The sequence below is a fragment of the Phyllostomus discolor genome, chromosome 3, assembly GCF_004126475.2.
Source record: "Phyllostomus discolor isolate MPI-MPIP mPhyDis1 chromosome 3, mPhyDis1.pri.v3, whole genome shotgun sequence".
NCBI classification, from domain to species: domain Eukaryota; kingdom Metazoa; phylum Chordata; class Mammalia; order Chiroptera; family Phyllostomidae; genus Phyllostomus; species Phyllostomus discolor.
In genome coordinates this window covers 143290515-143302625 of record NC_040905.2, presented here as the reverse complement: position 1 = coordinate 143302625, position 12111 = coordinate 143290515, and the positions used below count along the sequence as shown (strand labels likewise).

Genomic DNA, 12111 nt, shown 5'->3' with positions numbered 1-12111 from the left:
CCTGGCAGCAAAACTCCATTTTGACTCACTCTCCCACCCTACACACATACTGCCAAGTCTCCAAAATTATGAAATTCCCAACTTTGTACATGCCTGATCTATATTAATTTTATTTCTTCTAACAGTTTTAATTTAATATATATATGCAAGAAATATAAATCATTAGAATTGACTTATCAGTGAGACTATTTAGTGAAACAAACTTTAGAAATAAAAAGTTCTCTGTGCATCTTTAACTTCTTTCAGAGTCATTTCTTTCATGCTTTTCCTCCCCAGGTCTAATATGATTTATACACTTTCAGTGTTGTTTTTTGATATCAAGACTCACCTGGACTTTCAGAACCATTCAGTCATCCTTGGATTTATTCCCCAATTAGCTACATTTTAAATGTCTTTCATCAATATTTAAAAATCTGCCCTACTTTAAGAAGAGTAAATCAGCTAACTTAATTCAACAGATGATTTTACTGCCTCACTGAAAAGGCGTGACCTCACTCTATTTTTCTCCAGCCTCATTCTTTATCATCAACTGCCCTTTCTCCTTATCTCTTCTTCAAGATTTTTTTCTATTTCTTTACCAGACTGTTCAAATCATCTGTACATTTGAGTTCACCCATTCCTGATAATGTTATTTCAATCATATCTTCTTCCACTGGCCTGTTCATCTTACTTTTTACTACATTATTCCCATCTCCCTAAAACACTTAAATCCATTCCATATACACAATAAAAATCATAATACTTTAACAACTTTTCCAATTCTGCTCTTCCCTTCAAGTAGAGACTTATTTTAAAATATTCCTTGCCCAATTCCTGATAACTCCTCAACAACTTATGAGCTAACAACTTGCCTCTTTCTTTCTTTCTTTCTTTCTTTCTTTCTTTCTTTCTTTCTTTCTTTCTTTCTTTCTTTCTTTATTGTTGTTCTATTACAGTTGTCCCAATGTCCCCCCATGGCTCTCCCCTGACCCACTCACCTCCTAACTGCATAGTCAGTCCCACCCTGTTGCCCATGTCCATAGGTCATTTATAGTTATTCTTTAGGCCCTTCAAGTTTACTTCTCAAGATCACTTCTCTAAAGTTGCTGCTGGCAAAGGTTACTCCCTGTTATCAGTTATCTATTTATACACAATGAGCTCCAAAAAAACTAATGACTTGCAATAACCATTAATTGTTAATTACAAGTTTACGTGTCAGTGGCTGGGCTGATTTGAGTCTGGCTGAGTTAACCTACACTGTGCTTGCTCTTAATCTATGTGAATAGGTGACTTGTTTGGGAAATGGCTCATTGAGGATAGTTGACCGATTGCTGATCATGACATGAACTTTTCTACAATTCTAAATCAATCACCTGCTCAAAGTATTTTAATTTTTTTCTAATAAAATATTAAATCCTCAGCTTGGAATTTAAGGCCCTCCACTATTTTACCCCAGTCTATGGGTATTACATTCAATCCTATATGCCTTTCACTTCAGTCATACTAGTCTCTTGACTCCTAGAACATTTCCTATACACCCCTATTCATATCCTTTTGTTTATGTTTCCTTACTCTTGAATAATCTTCCCACAAGATCCATCTATTTAGTCCTCTACCTGTTTTTTAGAATTTGTTCAGATAGTACTTGATGTGAATCCTGTTCTTTCTAGTCTGTGGAGTCAATATTTTCTTTTTGCTTTCCTATCTTATAATACATGTCTACATCTCTACATTGGATGTTAAACACTTCAAGGAAATAAATGATCTCATAGGTTGTGTTACCAATGGTCAGATTTTTTTGCACATAAGTGTTATTAAATTAATAAATATGTGGTGGTATTGAATAGCTTAAGATATAATTTTTAAGAAAAAACCTATAAGAAGTAATATATATGTAGTGTCTTCCTACTTGTCAAGAACCTAATTTGCATATATATATTTTTTGTTCATTAAATCAAGAAAATATCAAACTTGATTAATTGAAGATCAAATTTTGATATGTAGTGTATCCTTTTGCTCAATGGAATCTTGAAAATGCATAATAAAAATTAAAGCATACCAGTCAATATCAATATTAGTGGTCACTGTTTACATTTGAATCAATCTGGGTCCTCACAATAAATAGCACACTGATGGTGGGGAATTTTAAAATAGTTTAATTAAGGGCTATTCACAAAAAGTTGAGTATCAGTTAGCAAAACCAGCAGAGATTGAGCTAGTAATACTATCACGGAAAACTTCCCACCCCTTGGCTAGAACTTTTACCAGAACCTGGAGACAGAGGGCTCTGCAGAGAAAACAAACTAACAGGAGCTGTAACCTTTGGCAGAAAGATGTAACAAATCCAGACCTAACACTACTTCGTTTTTTCTCCTTTCTGCTAGTATTTCTTAGCGACCAAATTCAACCAGAAAACAACCTTGCCCTGTAACCAAAAAACCAAGGAAGGTCAGTAATGTGGTAAATAGAAAGTAGGGTGGAGAAGGATGGAATGTGTGGACCTGGCAATGATTGATGTCTGGGAGTTATGTTTGGACATTTTGTTTTTATTTGACTGTCTTTTTGGGTTTCTGATTTTGTTTCAGAAAAATCATATGAATGTGTTTCATCAGTAATACATTGGTTTGGTTAAAAAATGTGAAAATTTCTTTTCAGTTAAAAGGAGTCTTTGTATCCAATTATTTTTCATCTTTGTGAAGAAATTTAGCATCCACATCAGTAATATGAAAAAAATATTGTGGAAGGAGAGTGGATTTAGATACCTTTTGATTATAGCTTTCTGTTTGAGTACATAATCAACTTCACAGTCAGATATTTTGATATCTTAAAATTATTAGTAGTACTGATGTGCTTTATTAAAAGCACAAAAGTGCTTTTATTCTTCTCAGAAAATGTTGTGAAGCACATAGATTCAGTAATACAACATTTGGGATTTGCAGGTTAATCTGGTAGATTTCTTATGATATTTGATGGATAAAACCTACCTTGAGTTCTCATTTGAAATATATAAAAGGCCAAGCAAGCAAAGAGATATATAGCAAAGCATTTTGAGAAATTAATCCTCAACCTCAAGAAGTGGTTGAGGAGACAAAACAAACTTTTAAAAACTGAAATAATTTTAATAATGCATTCCTTTTGACCTAAAAACCAAGAGATATGAAAAAAAAGATTATCCTTCAGAAATAATGACTTTCTCATTTTGGTTTGTATGAGTTCAGATACAACATCTACTTTGAATCTCATAACAAACCTCATTGTGATACATATTTGGATACATTCAAACACTTAATTTCTAAATTTAAATAAATTGCATGTTAAAGAAATTAATAATATTTCTAAGTTCCAAAACTAGTGACAAATGCTGCAGCTGAGCTATCTGACTGCTAGTAGAGTATTCTTTACATACTACCAGAATTTACAAAACATTTTTGAGTAGGTAAAATTTGTATATCATTTTCTATACTAAGAAAATTTTAGAACATACATCAAAAGAATAAATTTTAAAAGGATGAGATAAAAATAAATATAAATAGAAGTTCTGAGACTTTTTTACCTGCCTAACTGCAGGCCTTGCTTTAAAAAATATTAGTCAATACTACATATACCAATTTACCCTCTGAACTAAATTTGCAGTCCTCAATGCTCACCCTACAGAAAATGAAACCCAAAGGTTCTTAGATACTCTATGTCCAAAATTATGAAGAAAAAGGAAACACTATGAAAGGCATTTTTAAGGGAAAAACATTATAGGATGTGATAATCATTTAGATATAAGGACCATTGGAAAAGATGTTCAGATTTCTAGTTTGTTTCCCTTCAGTCATTAGGAAAATTCTGATTATTTAAGTTATGAAATATAAGAGAACACTTTAATTTTATATTTTGGTATTTAGCCTTTTTCTGAACTGAGATGATTTTCTTTCTCTTGTTTGATTTATAGGAGTTTCCAATACAAACATAGGTATCAGCTTTTTGTTTATATTCTTTGTATCCATTGTCTTTACCTCAACATTGCTTTTACAAGACACTTATTTTGATGTGTAACTGTAGTGATCATACTATTCCATTTGACTCCCATTAAGAAAATTCCCTAATACAATTCAAAAGAAATTATGCACTCCAATGTTCATAGCAGCACAATTTACAGTAGTCAAGTGCTAGAAGCAACCTGAGTGCCCATCAGTAAATCTGTGGATAAAAAAACTGTGGTACACCTACACAATGGAATACTATGCAGCAGAAAGAAAGAAGGAACTCCTACATTTGGCAACAGCATGGATGGATCAGGAGAGCATTATGCTAAGTGAAATAAGCCAGGCAGTGAAACACAAATACCATATGATCTCACCTATAAGTGGAACCTAATCAACAAAACAAACAAGCAAGCAAAATATAACCAGAGGCACTAAAATAAAGAACAATCTGACAATAACCAGAGGGTAAGGGGGAAAGGGATAATGGGAGAAAATAGGGGAAGGGCCATCAAGGAACATCTATAAAGGACACATGGACAAAGCCAAAGGTGGGTTGGTTTAAGGGTTGGCGGCCAAGATGGGTGGGGCAGGGAGCATAGTGGGGGGGAAATGGAGATAACTGTACTCAAACAACAATAAAAATAAATAAATAATTAAACAATTTAGAAAAAGAAAATTTCCTAATTCAAACTGGCTTGAACAATAAGGAAATGTATTTTCTCACATAAATAGAAGTCCACAGGTAGGACAGAATCCAGGCATGCCAAACAGACTGCAGTGATGGCATCAGGAAATAAGTTTTCTTCCAGCTCTCTGCCATTCTTAAATTACATGATAGCTGCCAGGTATGGGGTTATATGCTTCCTTTTTGTGTCCAGCAAAATAGAAGGAGAACCTCTCTCCTGACCAAGGAATATAAACCTTTCTTTCAGTTACTTTGGGTGAAGTATGTAAAGAACTACACTTACATCAACTAAGTAGACAAAATTTTCCAATATCTACTCTGTCCCCCTAAAATAATTTATCCATCTATCCCCAAGTCCCACGTGTGAAATTTACCAAAATTTAAAGGAACACATAACTCAATTGCTATAAAAACTTTTCTACAACACAAATAGCTAAAAATATCTTTTTCATGGCATAAGTATAATCATAGGCATGAAAAACACTGCAAAATTAGGAGTCTACTGAGCCACCATATCATGTTCAATAGAAAGCCAGAAGAATTTATATCAAAATTAGAAATAAATTATTTGAATAAGTTCTGTCGATATAATGTACAGCATTGTGACTATAGTTAATACTGTATTGTATATTTGAAAGTTGCTAATAAAGTAAATTTTAAAACTTCTCACCACAAGAAAAAATGTAACTATGTTGATGATGAATGTTAACTTATTGTGGTAATCAGTTTGCAATATACACATATATTAAATCACCTATTCATCCTAAAAATGGTAGACCATGTTAATTATACCTCTATTTCAAAAGTTTTTTAATAACTTTTTGAAATTGGAAGTTATTCAATTTCTTTGCTCTTCAGTTTTCTCATTCATAAACAAGAACGACTAATACTACCTAGGATTGTGATTAGCATATTCTAAATTATGAAGTGCAATGTAGATGTGGTTCTCTGTGAAAGCTGTTAGGTTGCTCGCAAAGTCTGAAGGATGCTGATGCAGACCCTGGCTCATGGAGTCTGTGTCATTACGGATGAAATGAGACATTCACACGGACTACCAAGTCTGATGGAAAAGGGACAGCATGGCTTTTCTCTTAAGGGGAGCAAAAACCTCCGCCCTTGCTCCAATGGGCTTTTATTATCTTACTGGGCACATTACAAGAAGGCCCCCATTAACTATGCACAGGCTCACTTTAGGTGGTTACCTTTTACAGAAAACAAAGGAGACAATGCTGCTCATCACATCACAGAAGAGGTATACCTTTCAAGGTTTAGCACAGATTTTAGGAAGTTGCTTTGCAGTAAATTTCCTCAATTCAAGGTAAGGGAGTTTTAGCAAAAAGCAAGACTCATAGTGGCCTAGGTTCTTTGCAGGCCTGATTCCCCACGGGAGAATCCATCTGTTGGCGTGGGTCCTGTGCATCTCTCAGTGGGAGCTGGGCCCACGCCACGCAGAACAGTCTACTACAGATGCTGGCTAAAACCCTTTAAAGTCTCTTTCAGCTCTAAAAGTTGTAGAATACTAGCAGATAAGAAACAGGATGAAGAGAAAATGTATGTTCCTCAAGTTATATATATATAGATAGATAGATTTAGATATGAAATAGAATAATGTTTACCAAGTATAGGTTTTTAAAACCATATAATTTATGACAAATACTCAATTGAGAGATGGTTCATACTTTATTGAGATTTCCTATATAAAAGGTAATAGCTATATTTTCTTGCTTATTTCAAGCAATCTTATCTTTTATACTCAAAAGGATAGTACCACAGGGAATAAAAAAAGTCAGATTAAAAAAAACTGTAAAGCAATCACATTATGTTTTTATTTTAAGTTATATAACTTTTTAAATGCTGTACCAAGACTTATAAATTCTTTACAAAATTTAAGGAAATGCCTGCCTCCATTAAGATGGTAGTCCACCAAAATGAGTTCTCCTATTATTCCAAACTAATAAAACAATAGCTCAGCAAAAGACTACAACTTGACTACATTTCTTAGCAACCTTTGAAGTTAAATGGGTTGTGTGATGAAGTTTTGCCAAAAGAATGTGACCAGGAAAATTTATATTATTTTCAGATCTAGGTAGGCCTCTTTCTACCTTCCCAAAATGCTGAGACCTGGTTCTGGAAGTGAACTATTTGCCATGCAGACAAAACAATGACACAGGGCAAAGCAGAACATGATAAAAAGAATCTGAGACCCTGAATGACCATGTGGAACAGAGCTTACTGACACCCTGAAGCCCCTGAATTAGGAATTTTACTAGATTTTTAAAAATCATCATTGTTTTTAATAGTTTTAGGTTATTAGTAACACAGTCTTCATCATAATTAAAGGCAGATCTATGAAGTTTAAAATACAAAATACATTATATATTTAAAAAGATAAAGTGAGGAGATCTGGAAAAAAGAAAGGCCAAGGGACACATTTATTAGTCCTAAGTATGGGATATACTATAGATTAGTGGCTTTCAACCTTTTTCATCTCATGGCACACATAAACTAGTTATTAAAAATCAATGGCACTTGAAAAAGTATATTTTTTGCCAATCTGACAAAATAAATAGGTATAATTTTGATTCATTTACACCAGACAACTATGTTGTATTAGCTGTTATCATTTTTTTTATTTGAGAATTTAAGAGAAAAGAGGTCAGTGCCCCTGACTAGTCAGGTACTGCACATTTTAAAAATTCTTGCAGCACACCAGTTGAAAATTGCTGAAATAGACTGTTCAAGTTTCTCCCATAGATAACTCAGTTTTTAGAACAGAATGCTAATTATTCAAGTAAGAATCAAGCATAGAACAAACTCACTGTTGTCCTTTCTCTATTGTTATCTCAAAGTACAAGAGATGTCTGACAACTGGGTTCAAAAAAGGACTCCCTTACTAATAATCATGAAATATGCAAAGATGACCCTGATAAGATTATGAATATGAATTTTATAATAAGCAAAATCTGCTATGGACAAAACACAATGCAGTTTAATTCTGACCACTGAAAGATGCTTATGTGAGTATAAACTTTATAATTTAAAATTTGAGTATGATTAATCCTCATAAAGTCAGAGGTGGGTATTACCTAAAGGTTAGGTTTTTTTGTTCATATTTGCATTGTGGAAATACTGTCTATATCAAATAGATAAGATATATATCAGAAAAAGTTTATAGTAGAATAGAATTTATACTTTATCTATTAACCACTAAACAGAAATATTAAATTGTGTCATTCATTCACAAAGATTTTGTGACAAATTCTAAGTAAAAACCTCTTCCTTGTAATAAAACAGAAAATGGTATTTTGGACTAGAATCAAAGTCATGCCGCTAATAATTACTTAACATATAGTGATAATTCAGTTCATTAAATAATTAGGTATTAGTTTCATCCTGTCACTATTCATGAACTGGCAAACCTAAATCTAAGACTATTTAAACAACAAACAAATTGTTTTCAAGTAATCTTTAATATTTGTAGTGTTCAAATTTAGCAAGGAGAATATTCTATAACCTATGTAAGTACTCATTTTATATTGCTTTAATTTATATTTTAATTTCATTAAAAAAAAAAAAGTGTATTTTTGAGAGCAGTAGCCATGCAAAAAAAGTTGGTGATAAAAAAATGTCAGTTCTCACTGACACATTTTTGTTGCTCATTTGTACAACTTATAAGCCCTCTTTTCATTACACAAGAACAAATTTGAAATTATGAAAATCAAATGTTATTTTAACAAGTATGATGATCTGCAGGTTTAGTTTATTTTAAACAAGGTCCCAAATTGAACCCTTCTAAAACCACTATTACCCATTTTTTAAACAGGTCTATACTTTAATATAACATTTTTTATGTTATTTCATGATACATCATCAATTATCAACAGGTAACTTCAACAAAGTCGAAATACAGTTAGCCTTAATCCATTTTATGGGGCATTTTGGATTAAGAATTTTTAACGGTTTTCAGGAATTAAGCTAAAAAGTAGTCCTTTGTGCATGCCTCATTACTTTACACATTTATATTGCACATGGTTTTAAGACAAAAGGTGTTTAAAAACTATATAAACTAAACATTTTGAATTTTTGTTGAATATTCCCAATTTTACAATTGGCAATATTTTTTAACTTTTATTACATTATTCTTGCATTACATAGGGCTTTATCTTATGTGTTTACTATATTAGCAAATAGAGAAGTGGAAAAATGTCAACATTTCTCTGTTAATACTTTTAAAGTTATAAAGGACCAAAACACAGATGGCAAAGGAAGGTGTCAAAAATATTCATTCATGACTTTCACATTTTGGATTGTTATTCTCACTGATAGCACATTTACTTTGATGCAGGAATTTATACACATAAGCTCACTAAAATTTGTGTAACATTTTCAGGTAGGTTATACTAATTTTAATGATGAGAGATTAACTAATTTAAACCCTAAGTAGCAGTAGGGCTGATATGCTTTTTCCCTTCCTGTAATTCCTACTGACACCTAAAAATATTTAATTTCTTTCATAATTAGAAAATGAACTAAAGGAGATAGAAATACTTTCTACATACCTACCTATTCTCACTTTCTTCTCATTTTTCTGTCATGAGGGAGACTTTAACATTCACAAATACCCATATTTTGCCATGTATAATGCACTTTTTTGCCCAAGCTTTTGAGGGAATAATAAGGATGTCATTATACATGGGTATAATAACGAATTTGTAACAGTACATAAAATTTCTTGTACCTTGTATCTGTTCTTGTGTTTTGTAACCATATGTTACATAAAATTTCTTTACCATATATGTTCAAAAGTAAATACTAAAATTCCTTTATAATGCTAAAAACAACTATTTATATATAAATAAATAAATAAATTAAATTAAAAAATTAAAACAAAAAAATTCTTTCTTGAAAATTTGGGCCAAAAACAGGGGTGTATACAGTAAAACACAGTAAATATCAACTACCTTTAAATAAAATGCATAATGTCTTCAAAACCCAGGACTACAAAACTCACAAAACTATTTTTCTTTGCAACTTGTTTTATATTATATGTTATACATTTGAAACTTGTGGAGTATGCCACAAATAAAACTCCAATGATTATTTTTTCTAGTTATAATAAAAACTCTTCTCATGGTTTCTCTTTTTCTTGAACTGAAGTGTTTTCCAACACTTAAACACTCTCTTACACCCATGATTTTTATCAGGTACAATGGTACCCTCTTCACTACTTAGTAATAAAAAGTGTTATTCATTTACAAATTGCACTGAAGTGATTTTAGAACATTTGGTGTAAAATTAATGACTTTTTGCCATTGAAATCACAGTTGAGACTTAAATCATCTTGTTTTAGGGCTTCTGATATACAAACAATTCTTAATTTCTTTAAAATTCTTAAGCAGTCAAAATTAGTAGATATGATACTCTAATATCAAGTCTAAAATGTAATAAAAATAATGAAATGTTTACACTATCTTTGGATTATTTTAAATGCTTATATGGCAAAAAGGTTAGTTTGCAAAGGATAAGTTAGATATTAAAATATGTAAAATAGTTCTTAAAGAAATATGTAAACACTTAACAAACTTTAAATAATAGTCATGGGATGTTTTTAGGTCATTTTTAATGTACCAGATTTATTTACCAATTTAAATGATCACTTATAGGCAGAATTTCAAAAATTACTTGGGAGGGGGTAAACAAATCAATATATTATTAGATGTATAAGGACTAGAGTCATAGGCAGACTGAGTTCCTAAGTTATAAATAATACCTTTTTAATAAAAAGGGTGGTACTTTATAAGAAACCCAAAATATCAATTTATAAAAACAATACTTAGAATCTTGGCCACAGGAAAGATAATGGCTGTAGGCTTTAGGGGATGGAAGAATGAAAAACCACAACCAACTAAAAATGCATTATTCACCCCTCAAAGATCCAAAATAGAGTAAAAAATTGTAACAGTTCCTTATGACACCCACAAAAGTTCAGGCATTAGGACATGTTGCCTGACACAGATTTCTTGCTGTTTTAAAACACGCCTTTCGGTCATCAGGCCTCTCTCCATGGGCACCAGCAGGCGCCAGAGGCAGAGGTTCTGTACTCCTCGTGTCTCCAGAGGCCTGCACCCTTCTCAGCCTCCGGAGTGAGTCCCGCGGACGAGCTCTGCAAACCAGTTCCCGTGACCCAGCGTGGCCCAGGGAGGGCGCTAGGTAGGGGGAGCCGGAAACCGAGGGGGAGGGGCCCGCGTGAGGCCCCGCCCCTCCCCGGTTGCGGCCTCCAGCTATAACCAGGACTCCGGGGGCTCCAGGTCCCGGGCTCGGAGGCCGGGTTCGGGTTCACGCGAAGACAGCTCCTCCAGGTCGCCACTCGGGCGTGGCCCCCGCTGTTCCAGGTGCAGCTGCAGCAGGGCCCGGCGGTACAAGGCCTCCAGCTTCTCGAGACGGGCCCTCAGGGCCCTGGGGCTGCCCGGTTCGCCATCGGGGCCGCCGCCACTCGCCCTGGGGTTCGTGCAGGCCCCTTCAGAGCCTGGGGTCGCCGTCTCCGTCGTGGGCGCTTCATCGCTGCCCTCGCCCGGGAACCGCAAGGCCTGACGGAAGAGGCTTCGGTTTTCGCGTTTCAGCCGCCGGTTTTCAAGCCGCAGCCGGGCGTTCTCCTCGCGCAGCCGGGCGTTCTGCCGGTCCCGTTCGTCTCGCGTTCGAAGGGCCTCCAGGTGGCTCGCCGCAAGGTCGGCGAACCGCTCCTCTAACTGCTGCCGGGCGCCACCCGCACGGCCACACCAGCCCACGCCACAGCTGCCACCGCTGCCACCCCCACGAGCCCGGCCTGGTCGGCCCTGCCCGTTCCGGGTCCCACCGCTGCCCCTGCCCCCGCAGCTCCCGTGCCTGGTGGTGCCACCACGCATGCGCCACATCGGTCCCGTCCCAACCTCGCTGGCGTCCCAGCGCCCAGGGACCACGCGCTCAGGCTCAGGCTAGGTCGGGGCCGGCAGGGTGGCCGGGGCTGCAACGGAGAAGGCGACGAGGTGGCGGGCGGCGGCTGCTGGCTTGGGGCCACAGGAGGCCGGGAATTTGCCCGGTCTGAGGCGTGTCTTGTCTCCTGTGGTGGAGCTGCCCCCTGGGCCTGCAGTCTCCGGGCCCCAGCCCGTACACAATACCCCTGGGCAGTGCTTTGCCGCTCAGCTTCTGGCAGCGCGGGAAAAGCGAGTATCCTCAGCTGGGTTCTGCCTGGGCACTTCCGTGCAGGCCTGTGCACTCAGGAACCAACCGGCCTCGCCCTGCCCTCCGGAGCAACCACCAGTGGTTTAACTTTCTCTTTCCAAGGCAATCTCAAAGCAAGTAATAATAGGGTACGTTCTGGGACAGAGATGTGGAGCTACTTGAAAAGCTCTGTATTTCATGTAGAAACGCCGGTTTAACCCACCTCTAAGCTTCATAAAACATTCAACAGAATTGAGCTGAGCACCCCTCATGAGA

The 12111-nt window shown here is 36.0% G+C and overlaps 1 protein-coding gene across 1 annotated transcript; it reads right to left on the bottom strand.

Annotated features, from left to right (window-relative positions):
- Positions 1–6472: 6472 nt before the first annotated feature.
- Positions 6473–11836, bottom strand: TUSC1 (tumor suppressor candidate 1). Its single transcript, XM_028505077.2, has one exon. The coding sequence runs from the start codon at positions 11547–11549 to the stop codon at positions 10920–10922; it is 630 nt and encodes a 209-aa protein (XP_028360878.2). The 5' UTR covers positions 11550–11836; the 3' UTR covers positions 6473–10919.
- Positions 11837–12111: the final 275 nt, after the last annotated feature.